General features: G+C 40.3%; 1 protein-coding gene across 2 annotated transcripts in view; it reads left to right on the top strand.

Annotated features, from left to right (window-relative positions):
• FBLN1 (fibulin 1) overlaps nucleotides 1–24,565 on the top strand; it is a 79,567-nt gene that overhangs the window by 34,004 nt on the left and 20,998 nt on the right. Inside the window, exons 6-15 of one of the 2 annotated variants that reach the window (XM_033059024.2) lie at nucleotides 1,121–1,222; nucleotides 2,818–2,955; nucleotides 5,177–5,314; nucleotides 6,650–6,793; nucleotides 7,595–7,723; nucleotides 8,219–8,344; nucleotides 9,178–9,297; nucleotides 10,109–10,240; nucleotides 10,787–10,910; nucleotides 24,230–24,372. In XM_033059024.2, coding sequence (XP_032914915.1) covers nucleotides 1,121–1,222; nucleotides 2,818–2,955; nucleotides 5,177–5,314; nucleotides 6,650–6,793; nucleotides 7,595–7,723; nucleotides 8,219–8,344; nucleotides 9,178–9,297; nucleotides 10,109–10,240; nucleotides 10,787–10,910; nucleotides 24,230–24,372 — 1,296 coding nt within the window. Of the gene's footprint in view, nucleotides 1–1,120; nucleotides 1,223–2,817; nucleotides 2,956–5,176; nucleotides 5,315–6,649; nucleotides 6,794–7,594; nucleotides 7,724–8,218; nucleotides 8,345–9,177; nucleotides 9,298–10,108; nucleotides 10,241–10,786; nucleotides 10,911–19,442; nucleotides 19,896–24,229; nucleotides 24,373–24,565 lie in introns of those variants that run through there. The other variant, XM_033059025.1, reaches the window with a different exon arrangement.

Here is a 24,565-nt window from a genome sequence, read left to right as displayed (position 1 = left end):
GCAGTGATTCATTGTTTTCTGCCAGCATTTCAGAACTCAGAAATGTATTTAGGATTAAATCAATTTAATAGGCTTATTATTATTTCCAATTGAAAAATAATTTACTACAGCTGTTACACTCTGGAGAGAATGGGAATATCTACCAAGTCATTAGTGAACCGGAGTCAACAGTGCCTCTCCTCCTTGTCTCCAGTTGCTAATTACAGGAGATGACACAGAAATATGTGTTACATATTTTCCTAGCATTATGTCTTCATGTTATCAGTTATGGTATTTCTCAGTTAATCAGCTGCCTGCAGGAGATGGATTGGTATTGCTAATTGCCAATTGGTGGTTCTGTCTACAGTATATTTTCTGATGAACTTGGCATGCCAAACGTATTTGTAATTTTTCTGAACTTGAACAGGGGAAACTTAAATTTCCTAGGCAATGGAACTTCCAGCAATTTGTTTTGGAGCACCTTTGTGTTACATGGGGAAATAGATTCTGTTCTTCTAACACTTCCACTAGAGGTTTTACTGTGTCAGGGTGGAGCTCACAGTATTAGCAGAGATTCAGAGAGCAGGGGCTGTTGATCTCAATCACAAAACTGTGGTTCCGTCTAATTTTTAGTAATGCCTTAATGGCCCTGTCCTCATTAGAAATCGTTGCACTTAGAAAATTATTTCTAACATATTACATCTGCAATTGCTCACGTGGATTGTGTCTCACACCTTTTGCTTAATGCCTATCCAGCCATTCTAAAAAACAGGACATGGGTTCTGTTTGTACTAAGAATATCTGCAACCTTACAACAAATACTTGTTGTTAGAAGTATATAACCTTTCCCCTATTTTTAGAATTTGAAAAATTTTTAATATTAATTTCTATTTTAACAAGGTCAGAAAAAAAGTTTTCTTAATGATGAGCCAATTTTTGTGTAAATTATCTGTTCTCTTTCTGTTTGTCAGAATAACCCTTCCTGTATTAATTTTTAGAGCTTTTAGTGCCTAGCCCTTTATTTTGTATATGTGTATTAACTTTTTTTCTAAATAAATCCAGTATCCTGTAAACTAATGGTTTGTTTCAGTTCCTATTAAGAGCCTCTTAATTACATGAGATCTTTTAACATATCCATTAGGTGGTGGTCCCTGCTCTCAGCAGTGCAGAGACACAGGATCCAGTTATGTCTGCTCCTGCTTTGTTGGCTATCAGCTTCAACCAGATGGTATCACCTGTGAAGGTAAAAGAAATAAAGCCATTGTTTCAATTATAAACATTCTTGTTTTAAAATATCAAGAATAGATACAAAAATACCCAGAGAGAAGAGACCAGAGTATGCTTATGTCAGCTGGGGAAAGAGGTGAAGTCATAAAAAGTTGATTTGAATGGAGTGTTGAACTGAGAACTGTGGGAAGATTGAGAGGGTTAGTGGAAAAGGTAGAGAATTTAGAATTGAGAAGAAATAGATTTTGAATTTGTTATTGTGAATGAAACCAAAATAGAATACCTATTCTCTCTTGTAAAAATGGATTGTTTTTAATAAGGCAGACAAAATAAATAGAGTAGGATTCTTTAACTTGTTAAGGACTCAACTAACAGCAAGGATTAATGTTCTCATGTTCCATGAGTGGCATGGAAATTGTCAAGGAAGGATTGTTAGTTTCTCCCAGAAGAAGAATTGGTTCTTCCCTTCCCTCTGAGTGTGGTCAGGTTCCCCAAGGAATAGTCAGAGCCCCAAGGCTGCCAGAGCTCCATGAGTGTTTGGACAACACTCTCAGGGACGCACAGGGTGGGATTGTTGGGGTGTCTGTGCAAGGCCAGGAGCTGGACTTGATAATCCTTGTGGGTGCCTTCCAACTCAGCATTTTCTAATCTGTGACATCAAATGAAACGGGCTGCGATAGAGGTTGCATTTGACTTCAGGCATGTGCAGTGAGACATTTGGTTCTGGGCTGGTGAGCCCAGGTTTCTTGTTGCTGAGGGATATGAGCCCTTCCAGAGCACTGTTCACCTTGCCCATCCTGCATAGCTATTCAAGGGTGACAAGTGCTTCAGATGAAGAGTGCCTTTTTCTGTCAGTGACTGGAAATGGAGTCTTAAGTAGCTCAGATACAAATGTAAGAATATAAAATAAATATTGATGATTTGTCAGATTAACACTAACCTAGCTGGACATATAAAAAGGAAGAGTTTTTGCATTTAATACATATGGATGTCAGATTTTCTTATGCATTCCAAGTTAAAATGAAAAAAATTCACAAAGGAAATGTCTATCAGTAGCTGTAAAGTAGAAAGTCACAACTTGGCTCAAAGAGCCTGTCAACTATCTGTTGGTGGAATGCAGAGTAAGGTGATGATTTCTGAAAATTTGCCTCATTCATATAGTCAACTATAATCCAACCATTAAATCACTAAGGTTGGAAAAGACCCTTAGGATCATTGAGTCCAACATAAACCAAATATTGCAAACTCCACCAGCAGAGAATGTCTACCCACAACCTTAGACATGTCCAGTGACATCATCTACTGCTAGACTCAATCAGATTATGTTGGCTCTTTGCTCTCACTCACTTAATCTTCCTCTTCTTAAGTGCAGTGAGTCAGCAAGTCATGGTACCAACAGGGTCCAAATGTCTTTGCTGGCTCACAGCTGGCAACAGCTGTGTAGTGACATGTGAGTGTGAGGCCAAATCCACACCTTTGTATTCTGATGCTTAGAGGAATGCCTCGTTGGAAGTGTGCCCACAGCTAGCCTTCGACCTCATCTCTTCCCAGCAACATGTTTCTTATCTACTCTCTCTCTTACTTATTGTTGAATAATTTTGCATATTGTAGATATTAACGAATGTATCACTGGGACGCACAACTGTGGGATTGGACAAACCTGTGTCAATACATTAGGATCCTTTCGCTGTCAGCGGGACACCAGCTGCGGAACTGGTTACGAACTAACAGATGACAGTCGTTGCAAAGGTATGTCCTGTGCAGAGAAACTGGAATCTTCTGGGCTTAAGTTAAAAACTGAACACATCATGTCATGCTCTTTGGCTTTTGGTAAATACATGAGTAACTGAGACACACACACTTCAAGGACAGCAGCTTTCCCACCTGTCACCTTGCAAATAACTAGATCATGCAGCTGGGGGCTGCTGCAAAGGATTTCAGGGGAGATAACTGTACTTCACACTGGCAGTTTTTTTGCATGTTAGGAGCTGCTCTCGGGGCTAAAACAGATGATTACGAGGGCTCAGAACTCACACTATAAACAATACCCTGGAGATAATTTCTGGCTAGCTCCAGTCTGCTCTGTGGAATTGATTGCTCATTTATGAGTGGAGTGCCTAAGTCCTGCTCTTGGAGCATACCTAATGGTTTAGATGCACCTGAATCAATCAATTTTGCACATTCTGGAGTGTGAAGCAAAATATGGCAAGTGGAGCAGCCAGGTGATTCAGTTTGAAAATATGAAGGTAGAAAAAGAAAGTAAGCTTTTACCCTTAGGAGGTTACAAAGGGATTAATTTCTTAAGCACAGCATTCCTAGGGATTTAAAAACATTAAGGGGCTAAAGCCACTGCTCTTGACTGGCTGTGTTTGTAAAGAAAGGTGACAGTCCTTCTTATAAAAAAGTTACTTATTTCAAGTTCCATTTAGCTTAAAGAATGGTGTTATGTGCATCTGTAACTTCACCTGCCGTGCTGCCTTTTCAGAAATATAAATTAGCAGCCAGCTCCAGCTGATGTGGAATTGGTTTTCACTATGAAAAGGTCTGTTCCCCCTAAGCTTAGAACGGTTTATAAATAAACTAATCTCATTGCATTGAGTAAATTAACCAAAGTTTTAGGTAAGGTTTTACTGTAGGAACTGATCAGTGATGAATAATAGATTGAGTAAAAAAGCTGATGAACAAACTCCAATGCAAAACCTTCAGAACATCAGGCAATGTTTTTGAAAGTATCGTGGTGTAACTGTGATCCCTTTGAAGTAACACTTCCATTGATTTGAATAACATCAGATTTAGGCCACCCAATGGCTTACTGGCAGGTATTAACATAAGTATCTGTTGGAAAAAAAGGAGTACAGATAGTAAATTACACCTGCCACAAATGTTAGAAAGTTCTTATCTGTGTAAGATATGTTACTAATGTTAATTATTAATGTTCTGTTAATAGTGATAAAAATAAAAAAATAATAATCTTCATGTATGGTTTTTAAATGCCAAATAACATGGCTGAGTTGTGCTACATGTAGAACCCTGCTAAACCTAATTCGGTATTAACCCAACCTAAACTTCAAATGGTCTCCATACTCATTTTTTAAGTATCACAAAGCTCTAGGGCTACTGTTGTATCAACTGCATGGATGAGAAAGATGAGGTATCCTGTTGCTGGAGAGTTTCTGTATTTTGATAGCTTTAGGAGATTTTATCCCATTGCCAGGTGGCAAACATTAAATTTCAGTTGCTTTACGTGAACAGGGCTATATTCGTGAGTGAAACCCCATTTGCCATTTTCTCCTTTAACTGCTTTACATGAGCAATGATTTATTCATAAATATTTATTGTCTATTCTGACCTGGAGTAGAATATTAAAATAAGCAGAAGTCATATTTATGTACATTTTAAAGCTTGATAATGCAGGGATATTGCAAGCCTTAATATGGATGGGAATCAAGGCAAATTAATTCACTTATGAAAGAAATTAACAATATCTGCATTGCATCTAAAGTTAAAATTAAAATTGCACTTTAGTAATTAAATCTTCCTTACTTCAAAGCTAAGCACACTGCTGAATCAAGGCTGAGCAATGCTGAATATGATGCTTTAGGTACTGTATAATAGTTTTGAATCATTTAGTTGTGAGAACTAAACTTGCGGAGCATAATATGCACAGACATACCCCTATATATAATGTTAATAATAAAATAGTAAAAAAATCTTAACCTACCTGGTTTTACTGAGGTATTTTTTGAGGTAGTAAGTCAGATTGATCCTGGATCACAGAATTCTGGGAATCTTTTTTGGGGTAGAGATCTTTTTTGAGGTAGTAAGTCAGATTGATCCTGGATCACAGAATTCTGGGAAGGTATGCCAAAGATTAATCTATGTGATGATTTTTAACTATGTCTTATGTTTTAAATGTGTTGAAAAAAACCTGTCGAATTCCTGCTAACAATTTTTTTTTGTGATGTACCAGATATTGACGAATGTGAGACTGGTACTCATAACTGCCCCCCCGATTTTATCTGTCAGAATACTCCAGGATCTTTCCGTTGCCGCCCCAAGCTACAGTGCATGAGTGGGTTTATACAAGATGCACTAGGCAACTGTATTGGTAAGGCATGTTCTTATCTTAGGGAATACTCCTGTGTTGTCTGGCAGAAAAGTCGTAGTTTCACTGGGTGGGTTCTGAGCTACTCAAACTATTCTTCATCTTTGTATGCATTTCTCTTTCCTTAACTTTCTCAAGTCTTTGGATGTTTTATCTGAAACAAAATTTGTAAAAAAATTGTGATGTATTTTATCTACCTCTGTCCAAAAGGTTTTAGCCAAAGCTTTGTGTAGAAAGCTGTAAATGTGACATCCTCTGCAACACCCTTTGATATTAGTCTGCTTGGTTTTACAGGCATGTAGGTCTTTCCAGACCTGTCCCACATTACAACCCATCAAGAATTTACTGCGCAGGAGGAAACATACTGTGGAGAGGAGTTTTTCTTTAAAGAGTGATTACAATCTTGTCAGGCCAATGCCTTGTTTCCAAGACTCTCCAAAAACAGAATTATAACCTTCATATAAGTGCATTAAAATTACTGGTTTCCAGAAGACTCTATATGGATTTGTCTAAAGTTACCTACAAATCTATCAGTTATTCCCTTGAGTATCATTTTCAAGTCTGAACTCAACTTTTAATTCCCCCATTGGCATAGCAAGTCTTGGACTTGTGGAACTGGCCGAGCAGCAGCAGCTGCCAAGTTGCACTCATTATCAGCCCCTTGCTCTCCTGCAGTATTGAAATCTGACACTGGAAACAGACTGAAAACAAAACCGCAACCTTTAAAATGAGGGGGACCGGTGCCTGTGCACAGCAAGTCCTCTGAAGGCACACGCTTGCCACAAGTAGTGCCAGGTCAATGGCAGCTTCTGATTAACTTGCTGTCATGGACATCAGTAAAGCCACATCAAAGCAGCAATAGTTATGGCCCGTAAAATGCATTAGCTCAAAATATTTAGGTAGTTTCACAGCCTAACTTTACATGGTGGGAATCAAATACTGCTCTGTATGGAGCTGAGGGAATTTTGTTGTTGGATTTGTGACTCTGATCATCCTGTAGAAGCTAAGAGCTCAACCCGAACATACAGGCTGAAGCAGAACTGGTTAAGGTGGTGAGCTGAACTGTTGACTGGCTCTTTGTATGTTTAGGAGAGACTTCTAAAGGCTTTGAAACAAATACAAGTTCTATATCAAATTTCCACTGCTTTTCAGTGGTATCTATGGCTTTTATACCTCCCCACTCTTCACTCTGGAGGCACTGTATCAGTGAAGCCAAATGTCATGAATGGTTGTCTCCTCCCACAGGCAGAACTTTTCTCTGAAGGGTTACATAATGAGAGCATCTTACCTTAAACCTCTTGAGACCAGAAAGAGTTACACTGACTTGTGCTCTTGTAGATATCAATGAGTGTCTGAGTACCAACATGCCGTGCCCAGCTGGACAGATCTGTATTAACACTGATGGCTCCTTTACCTGCCAGCGAATCTCACCCAGCTGTGGCCGAGGTTACCATCTCAATGAAGATGGAACAAGATGTGTAGGTGAGTGACGGGAAGAAAAAGCAGCTCTAAGAAAAGAACTCACATACGTAATTTATGTTTACTAGTTTATTGCACTTTGCCCAGGTTTTTATCATTCTTGCAGTCAGTTCTTGACCTTGTTCTTTCCCTCATGGCAGTCCCAACAAGTGAAGAGTGACAAGCATCCACCCTCTCTCCTTCATATAACTCATGAAACCCAATGTTTTGAGGAGTAATGATTATCAGCACCCATCAATGGCAGTGGCTGTGACTGTTAATGGAACAATGCTTTGTGGTCCCAAATCTTCTTATACAGAGAGAGAGCACAAGGTTAACTTAATGTGCCACGGAAGCCATTCAAGTAACATTGAAAGCAATAGATGCCTTTAGCTGGCTAACTGAGGTGGTTTTTGCAAAAAGAGGCCTTTTTGTCTGTTTTCTGTTTCTGTGAGTGGCTTATCAAAGCACTCGTGATGACTCTGGACCTCAGACATCTTAGATTCGATGAAGGTCTGATACACAAATACTGAGTATGCATAATAAAACAATTTTGCACCTGAATTCCTCCAAAGACTGCCTGATTACTTCATCACTTTCCTCTCAAGTCCATCATTAAGGACATCTTAGAGCTAACCCGCTTTGGTACAAATAGTTTGGATTTGCAACACTGGTCTTGTAAAAGCTGAGAGTATGATAACATCTTGTTTTCTGTTTCAAAACACTTTATAACCATCAGGGGACAAAAAATATGTTAACATGTTACTCTTCTCTCAACTTGCATAATCAGAAGCGTACTCTGACTAAAATTGCTTTTTGTTTTAGATGTGGATGAGTGCTCATCCTCTAACCAGCCCTGTGGAGAAGGACACATTTGTATCAATGCCCCAGGCAATTACCGCTGTGAGTGCAAAGCTGGCTATACTTTTGATGTCATCAGCAGGACATGTATTGGTAAGTGACACCATCAACCTAAATCCGTGCAGCCATGCACTTACAAAATGATCCTGTGTGAAGAGTCTTGCTGCTCTCTGCATACCCCCTGTCATCAGAATGCAAAACTGACTGCTATATTATTTGGTTGACTTTAAAACCATATTAAAGAACTGATACTTCAAAGGAAGGTGCATTAGTATTGTCAACATGTTATCTGCTATCCTATTAAAAGGTAAGGTTGTGAAAGTGTGTGTAATTGTTTTCTGTGATATTTTATATAAGCACCTACAGCAAAAGATTCCTTTGGAAGATCAAAGCAACTTTCTTCTGTATAGATCTAATCCAATTATACTCTGGGGTGCTTCCAAATGAACATTTTGAGGACTTCTCTCTTTAATATGAAATTTAAATCTGGAAAATAACAATCAAACTTTTATAACCACATTCTTGTCCAGACAGGTACAGCAGCGAGGCAGCCAATCCACAGACCTCTGTGTGTGTTTGTCATTACAGATATCAATGAATGCAGACGCTATCCAGGCCGCCTCTGTGCTCACAAGTGTGAGAATACTCCTGGCTCCTACTACTGCACTTGTACCATGGGCTTCAAACTTTCAGCTGATGGTAGATCCTGTGAAGGTACGGCTGTCAGTGCTTTGGTTATGGAGTGTGAGAAACAGCTCATTGCTCTTTCAGCTATTTTTTTTATTTTATTTTAGCTTGGAAGACTGCACTGGAATGACATGAGAAATTATCACAGTGCAGTCTCTTTGATTAAATGAATGCTGCTGTGCTTAGTTGAGGCCACTATAGCCCACAGCTTGAATATATCCCCCTTAGACTGGATCATTTGGCAGGACAAGATGACACAGCCTCAAGGTGCACCAGGGAAGGACATCAGGAAGAATTTCTTCACTGAAATGGTGCTCAGGCATTGGAAAGGGCTTCCCAGGGAGGTGGTGGAATTCCTTTCCTGAAGGTATCCAAGGAACATCTGGACATGGCACTCAGTGCTCTGGTCTGGGTGACAAGGTGGGGCTTGGTTACAGGTCTCAGTGGTCTTGGAGGTATTTTCCAAGCTGAATGTTTCTGTGATCCTGTGATGCAGAGGTGTACAGGTCTGGATTTGCTGTACTTTGAAGGGTGATTCAATTCAATCAGGTTCAAAACCTTTAAAACCAGCCTTACTGATATCCAGACACAAAAATGTAAGTGTTGGCCTAAAGATTCCCTCCCAGTCTCAGACCTTGAAGTACGGTAGAATATTATAGCACAATGAAAATGAACCTGTACTGCCTGTTAAGAGTAACACACTCAGAGCCTCCTTGTTTCCAGGTTACTCAGTGATGTGTGCTATCCTTTTTTTAATTAAAAAAAAAAAATTACCTTCCAAAATTTTGTCTTATTCCAGTATCAGGAGTGATGAATATTGCAAGAAATTTGAGATTCAGGTGTATAACTTTGCATTTCAGATTTGAATGAGTGTGAGAGCAACCCCTGTAGCCAAGAGTGTGCCAATGTGTACGGCTCCTACCAGTGCTATTGCCGCCGTGGGTTCCAGCTCAGTGACATCGATGGCATTTCGTGTGAAGGTGAGCTCTGTGGTGCTGCAGGGACAGGGTTGGGTGGCCATTTCTTATTGCTGCCATAACAAACACGAGCAATTCCATGTGATTTTTTCAAGTCTCTCTGGTATTTCTTGTGAAACTGTATTTAATGAAGGTTGCCCACCCATGTCCTTCTCTAGAAGCATCTCTTTGCATGTGTGGTGTCATTTTTGCTGTTTACACTGAATTGTAGCTTGGCACAATTTTGCAACTTGACAGAAATTTGTCTTTTTCCTGAGGAGCTACCAGAACTTCTAGTCTTCAGCAAGTGGAGATAAAAGCATATTTATATGTTACATATGCAATATATGATATTACTAGGCAGCATTTTATATATCCTCTTTTCAGGGCTGGTTCTGAATACAAGGAGGATGTGGGTGTGATCTCATGGACAAGATCCTGAACTTAGACTTAGGTCTCCAAGTCTTAAACAGTGAGGCCTTGGCCAGAACATCTAGTTTTGATTTCCATTTTTTGTAAAAACAAGGATAAAACTATTCTTCTCCCTTCCTTTTATAAAGCACTACAATACATGTCACTGTAAAGTGCTCGCTCTCGCCCATTAGTCTCTTGGGCTTTCGTATAGCTTTTAATTTTCTTCAGAGTTCCATTTATTCCTGAAAATCTTTGCTATTTAAATGTTGTTGGCTAGAGCCACACTTATCTGATGATCTTCCTTGCCCAGAAATTAGAATCATCAAATTATGTTTGAAGCTCTTAGCAGGAGGACTGTACATGCGCACTGGGTTGAATGTCATGAACACATAGTAAATTAGGGGTGGTTTTTTTCTTGCAGATATTGATGAATGTGCTTTGCCCACTGGAGGACACATCTGTTCCTTTCGATGCATTAATACTCCTGGGAGCTTTCAATGTACTTGTCCCTCTACTGGGTACAGGCTGGCACCCAATGCACGCAACTGCCAAGGTGGGTTCAATAAGTGCAGGGAAACCTCACTGGACTGTGGAATTCTGACAATTTCTAGCAGGTTTTGTATCTGAAAAATGCCTTTCCTTTAACATTATAGGTAATGCAGTACCCATCAGCTAGACATCTGAAGAAATCGGTCTTCTATAATAAATATGCAGGAAGTTTCAGTTACAAAGTAATTCAGTAGAGACTGCTTTTAAAAACATTATTAAATAATTATTAAAAATTCCTATGATAAAGATTCCATTGGTGAAGTGCTATGAGTTAATTTAGACATTTAAAGGAAATATACTGCTGTAAATATGTCAGCAAATATTTAGGTCTTGTCCACTTAGTGGCACTGCTGCTCTTCCTTTTCTTCTTCTTGCTGCTTGGTTGGGTTAGTGTACTTTTTTGTTCTTCTGCCCTCCCCTTGCAACCCTGCAGTAATGTTTAATTGCACTCCATGTTCTGTATTATCTAATAGGATACTGCCATTGTCTGGCACCTGCAAGGAGTGGAAAAAGCATGTGTTTAATCCACTCCCCTGTTTCCATTTGGCAGATATCGATGAGTGTGTTGCAGAAAGCCACAACTGCTCTTTCAATGAGACCTGCTTTAACATCCAGGGCGGCTTTCGCTGCCTGTCTCTGGAATGTCCTGAGAATTACCGCAAGTCAGGAGATACGTAAGTACCTTCTTTTCCAAGGTCAGACAGCTCTTTGGTGGCATGATCTCCTTAATGTCATGCCTCTGCTGACTGAACACAGAGCAGTTTCTAGCAAATATGTATTGTGTTGGCAGGCCTGGTTTCTTTCTCATGCTTCTCCTTCTAAGAAAAAGATACTCCCTTAAAAAACGCCATGTGTCAGTGGTTTGCACCATAATGATCCCCAGAGCCATAAGCAGATGTCTGGCTCCCTTGCAGGCAGCATGACAAAAAGGCTAGATTTGGCTTTGAAATCATTGGCTTTAATTTCAGAATCACACACAGTGTTTCTTTACTTTCACACTTCAGCTAAAGGGTTCTTTTTATCTCCCTCTCTGAATTCTCACCTGTACTGTTGCAAAGCACTGCAAGAATGTCTTATTTTTGGTGCCATTTAATTGAATCATAGAATATTAAGGGGTTAGAATGTACCTTAAAAATCATCTAGTCCCAACCCTCTCTGCCATGTGCATGAGGGTCATGTCCCACTAGACCAGTTTGCTCAAGGCCATATCCAACCTGGCCTTGAGCACTGCCAGTGTTGGGCCATCCACCTCACTGGCCAACCTGTTCCAGTGTCTCACCACTGTCACAATAAAACATTTCTTCCTAATATCTTACATAAATCTCCCTTCTTTCAATCTGTATCCAGTTTTCACTTGTATTAGAAAACCTGGGAATCCTAGCAAGAGTGGTATGTTAGCTGCAGCTCATAATTGTGTCTCTAAACTAGCTCAAGATAGTCTGTGCATTCTGGTGTAGAAAATAGGAGACAGCTGTGGGAGGAGAGGCAGCTAGCAGCTCTTTTATACCCATCAAATAGTGCCAGCAGAGAGAAGTAGTTGTTGCAAACTTTCAGTTCTGTAGCTGGAGTTTATGGCTAGTGAAGGTGATGCTTTACCTCCTGCCCTGTGCTCCAGCAATTCTGCCAAAGACTGCTTCATGGTCCCCTCATGTACCTTGTACTCAGGTAAGTGTGTGCTCCACCAGCCAGGGAGGAAAGCTGACAGATCACATTTGTTATCAGCCCACTATTGCTTTTCCCAGTCAGTGTTGGTATGGCCACCACCTGTCAGACAGACCTGAGTACTCTTGTGCCTCTGCTGTAGAATGAAGCCAGCACTGATCTTCATCTCAGGGATTTTGTGGGAATTAGTTAGTTTGCATTTAAGTCTTAGTCTTTGAAATGTCATATAAAGTGGCAGATTTATTTTATCAGAATGCTGGAGAGGAAGTTCATGGTGCAAACCCAGCTATTCATAAAATATGCTTGTGTTCTGGGAAGGATAATAAGAATTAAATTTTAAATTATATTTGTCATATCACTGACCAAACAGTACCTCATGATGCAGACATTCTCTTTATTTGTAAGACTGTGGATTCACTGATATCTTAATTTTAAAAAAAAGTGCATTGTGCAATGGGCCACTAGGCAGAATCAGCAAATTTCTACTCTTAGGGACATTCCTGTGTTGTCGTACACACATTCCATTTATTTTCTCTCTTATCCGTATTTGACTTAATTAGCTGTTTGAGCTTCATGGGATCTTTTGGGAAAGCACCAGAATGGCTGAATTGTTTTTCTGTGTCTAGGTTGTTGGGCTCTGTAATGGCTTTCTCTGCCTAACTCAGACCTACTCACAGGGAGAGATCCTTCTGATGTGCTCAGGCTATAATTAGGCTGAGTCAGACACAAATCCTGCAGCTGCTTAGTGAAATTCTAATTATTTTAATTCCTTGAGTTATTATCTTGTTGGATTTATTAGGTTTTCCCCTTTCAACAGCTACAGATAGTTAATAAATGTATTGCTGAGGACATGTTTGCATAAAGCAAAGAGAATGTGAGTTCATTGCAATCACTGACAAAGTGCAGTGGGTTCCGCAGGTGCTCTCATACTTAGCCTGGTTACAGATATTCAGTGTGCTGGAATCAGGGTTTAGGGCTGGGATTACTGGTGCTCAGTGGGGAGCAATTTTATAAGAACAGCTCTTTAGCATCCTTTTTACATCCAAACTACTTTATATCTCCTTGACTGAATCAATTTTGCATGTATACCCCAGCAGGGCTGATAGCCAGCATATCTTTGTTACATTCCGCATGATAACGATAATGAAATTGCATTAACCCAGGCTCTAGAATCAAAGTAGTTGGCTTCTTATCACATCAAGTACAGATACCATTTTTTCTCTCCTTTTTATTCAAAACACATTCCAGTTTCAGCAACTTGGCATATCATAAGAAAGACAGCATATTTTTGCATTCCCATCAAGCTGGCACCTCAGGAAAATTTTTTACCCTGTTCCCCATTATTTTCTTTGGAATAACTATAATTTAATAGGCCTCAGTCCTGTAAATCCAAGTTTCTTTATTCTTATTTTTCCTTAAAATCTTTATGTGCAGGCAACAGCACTCAGTGATCCAGAAACTCCTTTACCCAATACCTGTAAAGCAGAGGTTTTGGCATAGTGGCTGTTGCAGTGGCGATTGCCATCAGGCAAAGCAATTGCAGCATCATCCCAGGCTATGGGCTAAAACCTTGGGATACTGTTTAGATACTCTGAGCTCCAGGAGGAAATAGTCTGTGTTATCTTCCCCAAAGACAGCAAAATGCCTGGCCTGATCTAAATGGTAACAATTTTATTGAATGCCTTATCTCTTCTACTTAAATTCTGCTTTTTGTTTTCCATTGATCAGTCTATAGGCTTGGTACTTTTCCCAGGATAGATAAGATCTGCTGCTCCTCATAAGAGAACTTAACTTGCTGCGCTGCCTTGCCAAACAGTTTTTGTTTTCAAATTGCATAACAATTAACTTCTCTTTATATGGCATTGAAGTCTAACATTTGCAATATTTAAGCCAAGAAAAATAGTAGAAAAGATAAAGAAGCGTTTATGGCAACATGTCAGACATATGCTGTATTGAGCCAAATGGGGAGCTATTTGTATTTTCTAGACATGTCTTTATGTTATTAAGGTTGCCTGGTGCTTATCATTAGAACATGTTTTTAACTCCTTAAAATTTTGCCAAAATGTAACCAGTAGCTGAAATTTTACATGCCAGGTGCCTGACTCAGGGTCAAGCTTTGGCAAATTTCAGCCAGAGCAGTTCACCCATTTCCAAGAACAAGTGCAGAGAGGAACATGCTGGTTTGTGTGTTTTAAAGACATTTGGGTGATTTTTTTAAAAAAATATTTTAACAGTTTGCTGCCATGTTATGGAGCAGAAATCTGAAATTTGCTAGGAAATTGCTTTTGCGCTTTTTTGTCATTCTTACCAAAATCCTCTGAAACATTTGAAATTATAAACTTTGTAAAATTGCATCCAGCCATCCAGTCTTTTTTTTTTTTTTTACCCAAAAACTTTAGGAAATTAGGACCTTGATGGGTTCTAAAAACTTAGTCCACTCCTCTATGCCAAAATAGGCTCAGATGTACCTGGAATCTTTCTGAGAATTCCTTATTCAACTTTTGCTTCAAGTCCTTGAATTATAAAGATTTCATAGCCTCTGCAGCAATCTGTGTTTGGCTGTCTGCCTTACTGCAATTTAATTCTTCCTATCAGCAGAGAGGTCTTTTTCACCCAGCAACCAAGAGTTCACTTCTGATTTAGGGGTCCTGAGCTTCTTATTGCTCTTCAAAGCAGTCTGAGACATGCAGGTCCAACTCCAAAGACTGTCTGAGCCTGCTCCCACATAAAGCCACAGGAGAGGAGTCCAGTCTGTCTGTCTGTCTGTCTGTCCTGGGCCAGGTACTGCCTGCCTGGACAACCCCAACTCTGCGGATAAGCCAGCAGTTTCTAGCATGGGTGAGAGAGGAGCCAACTCACTAAGAAGAAAATGCATACTTTGAGAAAAGGAGGTTGAATGTAGGGAGGAAAGGATCTGAAGGTGTGCCAAGGTGAGGAGAATGAGCCTGGGGTAGCAAGTAAAATGGGGTAAAACTAGAAAGGTGGCAACCACAGGGGTCAGGACCTTATGGTCTAGGGTGATTGATTCTAGGGAACTAGTGACAGGACAAGGGGACATCAGGAATAATTTCTTCACTGCTCAGGCATTGGAAGGGGCTTCCCAGGGAGGTGGTGGAGTTCCCATTCCTGGAGATATCCAAGGCACGCCTCGACGTGGCACTCAGTGTTCTGGTCTGGGTGACAAGGTGGGACTTGGCTGGACACGGTGGTCTTGGAGGTATTTTCCATCCTTAATGATCCTATTCCCGATTTGGATAAGGACCATCAAGGAAGTAATAATTTGAGATGGCCACACAAAGATCCTGAGGGAAAGGATAAGGATCTGTGCTTTGGGCCTAGGGCTGTGAGGTGGAAACTGAGAGGACTAAGTGTCAGCCAGAAGAGAATGGAGCGAGAGGAGTGTAGTGGGCAGGACGGTCGGGACAGACAGAGAGATCTCTAAAGCCAGATCTTGGAACTTGTCCTTTTTTGCAAAGGGTGTGGGTGAAAGGAACCTGCTTGAAGCTGCTAGCTGCAGCTTGGAGCAGGGCAGTAAGGGAGCAAGAAGTAAGAGAAAGAGCTAAGAGAGTGGTAAGAGAAAGAGTTCAGAGAGCGAGGTTCCTGTTACAATACAATAAATCTTCTTCTGTGTTGAATATTCCAATTTCCACTAACCAATCTAATACAAGATACAAATCCTATAGCAATTACATACAGCCTATAAGGATCATTACATTACCATACTGTGTTACACTTTAAACCCCAAAAACTGCTCTTTGGACCCCTTCTGCCAAGCTACCAGGGTCTTCTCTGACCTTTGGACTGTCTGCAAGCAGAGGGAATTGTTCAGTCAAGAGAGGATTACTTTCAGCCAGCCATTTTATTGTTTTCTAGTTATTTAGTAACTAAGGTTTGGTATCTCAAAGATGGCTTTCATTTCAATCTCGCTTATAGTTTCCATATTCTCAAAATCTTTTGCAAGGCAATCATCTTTATAAGGTTTTCCTGTTTCATCCTCCCCAACAAAGAGGAGGTTTGGCACTGGCTGAGTAGACAGACAGTCCTGATACCAAATATTTGACTGAGCAGCAAGGGCCATAGGCTAGGAAAGGGGACAGGAAGAAGAAACTAGATTAGGAAAGACAGATGAAGGAGACAAGGATAGGACATAAAGGATCAGTGCTGAGGGCAAAGAGTTCTGTATCCTCTACACTTTGAAATGTTCTAGAGACTTTCCATCTCCAGACAGTGTGCTTGTCCATCCTCATAACTACTCTGCTGTATCCCGTTTTCCTTCCTGAAGCGAGGCTCCAAATTCTCCTCTGGTTAAGAGTTGTCAGTGAAGACCAACCACCAGCTGGTTTCATTCCCTGAAAGTTCTGGTCTAAGACAAAAACCACCTTCCCTGCACAGCTGATCATTAGCATCAATGTCCATGACGTGGCTATGGCTCCCTTGGACCTCATGGTGTGGTGCAACCTGCTGAAAAGAAGGTTGCACCGATGATAGAATGGGCAAGAACCTTTGCAGTGGAATATATTCTAGGAGGCCTAGAGGACTGTTACAGGTCTGGAAATCTACAGCATAGAATGTATAATGTGGGTACAGCATGTTGAGTTGGTTTCCCTGTAGGAAATAAATCTTGCTAAAAAAATTCATTTTTCTTCAATCCTCATTCAATGAGGAATTGTTCCATACCGCTCAGCTCCTTTGAGCACAATTAAGTGAAAACCTGACCAGAAGTTAAAGTGAGGGAAGACACAAAATATTTTTCTCCTCGTTTTTCTCTTACAAAATGTTGTATTTATAATCTACAAATGGAATCCCTCTAGTTTAGGTAGTTTTCTTTTATCAGTGTTTGGCACATTAAATTCAAACTGGGAGCAATTCTTTGAAACCATTATTTCAGTCACATAAACAAACATAAGAGAACAGAGTCGAAAGTGAGCTAAAATAACTGGGTTCAAATGCAGGAATAAGCATTTAGCAGCAGTATACACTTACTTTTGTAGCCCATGCATCTGATTTCAGAGTTTTGCAAAGACACCTACAACTTCCTCTGGGCTCTGGGCTGGTTTTCTCTGGTAGCGCTTTCTGCCTGCTCAGCACTCTCCTCTCCTGCTGGGCCCCTCGGCTCTGCCCCGTGGCTCACAGCATGGTGGCAGGACACAGGAGCTCTACAGGCAGCTCACCTGTCCCAAGGAGCCACAGAGCTGGGTGGCACCCAGGCCTTGGGCTGCTCCCTCATTAGCAGCAGCTTGTTGCATTCCCCCACCACGGGACTTCTTGCTGCCCCTGAAGGTCTAGAGAGTGCACTGGGGTTGAAATGCTCTTTGCTTCTTGCCTTCATGGTGTGTGACTCCAGAATGAACTCTGGTTCTTGCAAGCAATAATATTTGCTATCTCTCCTTTGTGGTTGTTTGATGGAAGAATTACTGCATATTAACTGAACCTGCAATGCAGTGTGCAGTGTGTACCAGCAAAGCATGAGCTAAAAGATGATGAATTTTGAACAATTACAGCTCCTAGCTGCAGACCCATCTATCTTCACAAATAGTTCTCTGAATCAACAGAACATCCTTTTTCAAGTCTTCGAAAGCTGGAAGGTTTGGTTTTTTTGTTCTCTTAAAAAATTCTGCCATAATTTAAAAATGTATTTTACTTTTAAAAAAATAATAAGGGAGAGCATCTTAATGAGAGTGTAACTGGTCATAAAGTCATGTACATGCTTTCAAGAAATCATACTTGAAGAAAACATTTCCAGCTAAAAAATTAACTGTCTCAACTTGCTGCATGATTTCAGCAAAACCAAGTAGCCTCATGATTCCAACAGCAACAAGTCATTCTCCTTAGTGGAGTTATTAATGACGTTTCAGAAAAGAATGCAGAGCTCTCCATACATGAAAATACTTCAAGAATATCCACACCCAATTAGCTGGCCATCCTGTGAGGACTTGTGCGTGATCTTTAAACACATGAATAAAATTATGAATGCATTCAAATCTTCAAAGAATTGCTTCAAAGAACCACTTTTGTTTGCAAGTAGTATTAAAAGAAAACATGCAACACATTAATTGAAGAACTGCGGGTACTTTTAATTAGTCTTCTTGAAAGTGCTCATTTTGCATATAATGAGAAGTTCCTGGAATTCAGATCACTGCGTATTGGCAATGAAGTGGGGTTTGCTTATGAACCACAGTTCTGTTGGTAGCAGATACTGCTGATAGGAGCTCAAAGTCATATTAAAGTAAAGCAATGAAATGGACACTCATATTCACTTGAGGTGATAAGAAACAAACCATGCTTTTGCTGGAACATTTCTTGGTAAAGAAAGAAATTGTTTGGGTTCCAAAACTTCAACCTGTGGACCAAATACTGCTTGGAGTGGAGAGACTCTTGTGCATAATTTGATTGATTAATAGTTTTGCATGAGGCAAGTTTGAAGTTAAATGCTCAATCTGATCATGATGAAATTTTACAAAGTCATCATCCAGCTGAGATCGTTATTTGCTTCCACACACCTACCTGAAAGGATGTTTGGATACCTATGTGGTGATTTGGGCATATCTCTAATCTGAAATGCACACGAAATTACCCAGTATGCAGTCCTTTACACACTTCTCAAACCCACCAGGTACCACGACATGTCAGCTTTTCATTAATGTGCTAGTAAACTATGACACTCTTAAACAGCAGTGACTTGGATGCCTATAGCTGTCTACCATATTTTCTGGACAAAGGTCACTTCTCTCTGGAACAGAATACACGAAGATTGTGACTGCTTATGTAGAGGTTTGTTGTTCCTGCCAGCCTGTATGTGTGATCTCTTACTAGTGCTCTGGATTTTTCACTGACATAGTGCAAAGGGAAAGACCAGAGGGCAAATTCCTCTCTCACCAGACTCATTCCCATGACTTAGGGATATGTAGGAGGGGACCAAATGTGTAGAACACATGCTGGAGACATCAGGCCATTGGGTCTTGTTTTCAGTGCTTGCCTAGGTGGGTGTTAGACTGGCTCTGGTTGGTTCTGATTGTACAGAGAAATACTGTGCAGGAAAAGGTTCATCTTCAGAGACCAACTCCTTGGACATTCATGGTTTTCAGAACACTTCACTCAGTCTTAAAATACAGCCAGACATCCCAAGTAGGACACAGACCACTCCCTAACCACTTAGAATCTCTTCCTTTACTGAACATATGTCCAACCATCAAAAGAATAAAACTTGGGAAAAAAGTGCCAGTGTTCTCCCTAGGAGAGCTTGGCTGACATAAATGAAAATACACTCTCACCCCTGCTGAGGTGCCAGACTTGATCCATCTGTGCGTGCAGAGCAAGGGCAACACTTCTGACAATGGCAGCGCTTCTCCTAATGCTCCAACTGCAGGCAAGTTCATCCTTATTGAATTCATACCCCTTTGCAATATGAGTGAGGTGCCAGGCTGAAGAATGGATACAGGATGCAAGTCAGCCTGTGTTTTCCCACCCCCACTGCCCTTGCTCTGCCTCCCACTCACTAAATGTGCGCTAATTCCTCTTGTCTTGTGTTCTCACTTTTCTTGCAGTCGCTGTGAGCGCTTGCCTTGTAATGAAAATAAGGAGTGCCAGAGCCTGCCTCTGAGAATAACCTACTATCACCTCTCTTTTCCTACCAACATTCAAGTACCCACCGACATTTTCCGCATGGGCCCTTCCAATGCTGTCCCTGGGGATAAAATTCAGCTGTCCATCATCAGCGGGAACCAGGAGGGGTTTTTCACCACAAAAAAAGTGAACAACCACAGTGGCCTTGTGGTCATGCAGCGTCAAATCACAGAGCCCAGAGACCTTCTTCTGACAATTCAAATGCGACTTTCCCGCCATGGAACTGTCAACACTTTTATTGCCAAACTTTTTATCTTTGTCTCTGCACAGCTTTGATCCCTAACTTACAGTCATCATTGGCTACTCTTCCTCTTCAAAGAGTAGCTTTTCCCCCCAATTTTAATAAAGTTTTAGTTCATCTGTTGCATGCTGCACTTGCATTTTATTTGGCATCATCATTACAGTTTTCCACTTTCCCCTATAACTGAACATCTGAATTCGTGGAGCTTCTTCTGTGAACTCTGCATTGTAATACAAAGCAGAAGTTGGTGTCCAAGAGTTTATTACTTGAACATACTGAGGACTGAAAGCTATTAACTTACTTCACACCACAGGGGAGTCATCTGATCATGCGCAGTTTCATATGTTTAAGTCTAAATTTTCCAAAGGAAATAGGTACATATTTTGAACTGTCTCAACTGAGGTATCTCTTGAAAATTTCATTATTTATGCAGCAAATAGTGTGCATTTTCTTAAAATCTCTTACAAGCGCAGAATTTGGACCTTTAGGACCCTTGAGGTGCCCCAGCACATGGGTCAGTATAAAAGCATGCAGCCAGATTCTCAAGCTGTCCTATTTATTGTTGCTCTGTTGTATCCTGTGAGCTAATGCTGATTTCCACCAGGTACAGATCCCAGTTCTAGCTTCTAAGGATGGTACAAAAGCTAATCTCCTCTGAAGAATATTTATTTGAGAAATATTTCATCTTTCTTTCTGTGGAATTTTTGCTGAATGGAGCAACTAATAACAGCAGAACAGCAATCAACTTCATAATAGCATTTGGCTAATAGCACAGAGCTCCTTTCTGTTTCACAAGCTATAACCTGAAACATTCCCATCCACAGGAACATTTGAAAAAGATACTTGATTTGTCTCATAACACTTTTATCTCTCCAGCTTCTATATTAAAGCTGATAAATTTTGACCTGTAAAGACTTTATCCACAACCACCATCACACCAAACCATAAGTGTCCGAAAAATCAGTCAGAATTCCAATATCCAAATATTTCTTCCTTTACTTTGACTTTCAAGAACAATGTTTACAATACAACTGGAATTTCTTTGGAATTCTTTTGTTTTCTGAGCTGGAAGTAGATTTATTTATAACACATAGTCCTTGTGTAGATAAACATTAGCAGGTCAGTCCCAGAGATAGGATCCAAAAATTAAAGCTCTACATTACCCTCAGTTATCTCTGCTGCTCATTACACAGGCAGAACAGTCATTCCGTAGAAGAACAGGGATTAATCCATACGAATGCACCTGTAGAAAAAAAACTCACTATGTAAGTGCTGACAGCACAGCCAGGGTACAAGGGTAGAAACTGGGAACCTTCTAAACCAAGATCATAACCCTCAATCACCTGAGCCCAAGGAATTATTCCATTAGCTGGAAGCTGCAGTCTCTCAGGCTCATCATCAGCCAATGCCTGGATCGGGGCATGATCGCAGCACTCTGCCAGAGTATTACATGTTCCCCAAGGCAAAGTTTATCCCAGCTGGCTGACAGGAGTTCAAGTCTCATAAGGAATGCCAGTGTTTAATAAGCCTGTTGACACATCCTTATAAAGCTGCCAGAAGTTGTCAGTGGGGATGGAGTCCCAAGGTTCAAATACTGAGAGCGCAAGCCCGTGCTGCTTGAGCTTATGGGGTTTATTACTGTCACCAAAGATCCTCATATGTCAATGCCCTCTGGCCACCAGGTCCTTATGAGCCCATAATGAAGTAGGATAGATATTCAAAAATCAACTTAACTTTGCAAACATTATTATGTATTTTTTGGCAGGAAAAGAAGGGAGTTCGCGAACTCTGTATGATAAAATGCTGCCACATTAATTGTATTTAGCAAGGAGTTCAAGAGCACAAAGCTCACGCTCCCCTGTGTTAGATGCCGTAATACTGCAGTGCCACTGGGACTTTCAGGAGCATGTATGTAGTTACATAGTGTTATTTAGATTTTCCAAATGAAAATGAAATCCCAGCTTCTGGTTCAAAGAATTTACTGGCTGAATCTAACAGACAATGCAAAAAATAATCATACCAGGACCCTACAAGAACGAAAAAAGTATACTCAGGAAATACTCAGAGCAGCTGAGCTGTTTCTTAACTTTCTTGTCTTTAAATGAAAATGTCTAGAGGGAAGATGATCTCCAAAGCTGAAAACTTGTAGGAAAGGTAGAAATACATTTCTCAGCACTGAGGAAGAAACTTTTGCCAGTCACAGTCTCCACTGTAGGAAAGCATAAGCAAAACAGAAAGTATCATCTAATCAGATTAAATGCAAAGATGATGTGTAAGGATAAAATTATAAAGTATTATGAGAACAGACCATATAATTTGTAGCAAATATCAGGATTTGAAATAGATGTTACTTGTCAAGTTCTACAGTTTGGAGATGTCCAAAAGATGAAGCAATGAGAGATCAAAGTGTTGTCAACTGCACTCTAGATATGCTGGCACGAGGCAATTAGCAGGGACAGCAAAAGAAAGGAAATCAGAGAGTGAGCATAATGAAAGAACAAATTTCAGTTTAGCAGCGTGGACAGAGCATGCAAAACAAAAAGACCAAAACAAGTTAGTGGGATTTGTAAGAAGGGAGACAAAAGGCACAAAGAAATAGATTTGACACAGACAAATGTCACACTTATATGTCACACTTGCGGTTATGAGCTGGATGGATCCTAGAAACTCAGTTTAGATGAGAGCTAACACAAATCACTTGTGACCATCGAGATCCCCTGATCTGTACCAGTCATGTCAGAAGGCTTTATTCCACAGGTGAGAATCATGAATGCAAGTCTTACTTAGGACTTCATCTTACACTGAATTATGGCTTCACTGGCAAAGTATTTCAGAAATATTTGTATTTGTCTTTTGTTCCAGCTGAAGTCAAGAGTAAAGCTCCCTTTTATTCCCAGGAAAAGGCAAAAGGAGACTACTACTGAATGCCTGAGACACTCCCACCACAATGTTTTTTGCATACAAATTCTGTTATCTAAATACAGCTGTGGTAGTTTAGGATATTCTATGTATTTTAACAGCACTTCATCAGTATTATTGTCCCAAAAGAAATTATGCAAGCTACTGTTTACAGTGAGGCGTCTAGGACAGGACAAGATTTTGTACACAGATAATGGTGGGAAGTGTAAGGTCTCTTCTGGCTTGTATCTCCTGGCCAGTCTCAAAGTATCAAGTACGGGGTGTGAATACCAGGCTCAGCTGGTATTTATTAACTCAGCTCTGTTGCCTCCCTGTGGACTGCGCCAGTTCACATCTGTTGAAGTAGGAGTTCCTTGATGTTGATTAGTGTTTTTCCCTTATTTAATTTCATACAGTATCAGTGTGTTTGGCTTAATTTTCTTTGATGAGCAGAGGTGGGAAGATGCAATAAGAAGTCACTGATATATTGATTATAAATAGAGCCATAAAGTCCCTTTGAACATATTTAAAAAGTTACTTTGTAGGTGTGGATTGGGATAACACATTTTGAAAAGAGAAAGAATCATTTGTTTTAGAGGTATCTAACAAACTAAATCTTCCTCTTTTTTGTTTCCCTTTAACTTGGTAAATTTTTCTCACTTTTAATCTTTTAATTCCCATCCCCCTCTGACACTGCAGTATTTTCTTTTTCCGCTTAGAAATATGTAGAAATGGGCAGGTCAAAGTTGAGATCATTTGTGGGGCTTAGTCATATTTTAAGTCCCAGCACAGCCCTTTCATCTCTCATGAACACAGAGTGGGCATTGTGTGAAGTTCTTGAACTGTAAGTGACTTTAAATTCACTCTAGTGGACAAGGGTGAGAAGTCATTTAACTTTTAATAGACTTTCAAGGCCAAATGAGCAGCTGGTTGAGATGGAATATGAAATGACCCTTACCATTTCCCTAAACTCAGAATTCAACTTTTGAGGTTTCAAATAATGTGGTTAATTTTTTTCCTCCCCTAGCTTCCATGCCTCTCTGTTTTCCCAGTTCTATCAGATGGAAAGGGAGGGTGTGAAAAAAAGACTTAAAAGAGGCTCCTCTGGCCCTTGCTACACTGAAAATCATGAAAGTTGGCCCTTTACAATTAATGCCAGGTTTCTCAAATAGAAACAATTCTGTCTGCTTTATATGACTGAGTAAAAAAGGCTGGTGCAAGTAAAAGCAGCTCCACTGAAATTGCTGAGACCAGGCCAGATGAGGGTGTGGGTCTCCTTGTTTGGTCCTGTTTGTCCTTGGAAAGGGACATTACATGGCATCTTGGTCACTACAATTCTCCTTGTTTTCCTGTGCCTGGCTTGAAGAACTGAGACGGGGTTTTAACTGCAACTCTGAGCCAAACCAGGTTCTTCAGGGGTCCTAATGTCCTCATGATCTGCATTTGTCTTAAGTTTTTGAGGTTAAGAATCAAGACTTATATTGACCACAATTTCTAGCTCTCTAGATTGCAAAACACAGAGTATTTAATACTCAATCTATATACGAATCTCTTTTTGGTTTCTCTTAGAGTCAGACTAGAAAAGACAGATACCATCCGTTGCATTAAGTCTTGTCGACCAAATGATGTCAGCTGTCTGCTGGATCCAGTCCACACAATTTCCCACACTGTCATTTCACTGCCCACGTTCAGAGAATTTACAAGACCTGAAGGTAAGTGGTTTGTTCCTTATTCTGTTTAATATACTACAGCATAAAAACCTCCACCGGAAATCCTTGCCTAAAGCCAGACTCGCTACCGGGGCAGTAAATGTTTGCACAGCTCCAAATTATAGTTTACTGTTCATTTAATTAAAACCTTCAATATCCAGGAGTTTTAATTTTATGGAGGAAAGAAAGCCATTTT

The sequence above is a fragment of the Catharus ustulatus genome, chromosome 4, assembly GCF_009819885.2.
Source record: "Catharus ustulatus isolate bCatUst1 chromosome 4, bCatUst1.pri.v2, whole genome shotgun sequence".
NCBI classification, from domain to species: Eukaryota; Metazoa; Chordata; class Aves; order Passeriformes; family Turdidae; genus Catharus; species Catharus ustulatus.
Note: the sequence above shows the minus strand (reverse complement) of the source record. Positions and strands in the feature narration are given on the sequence as shown.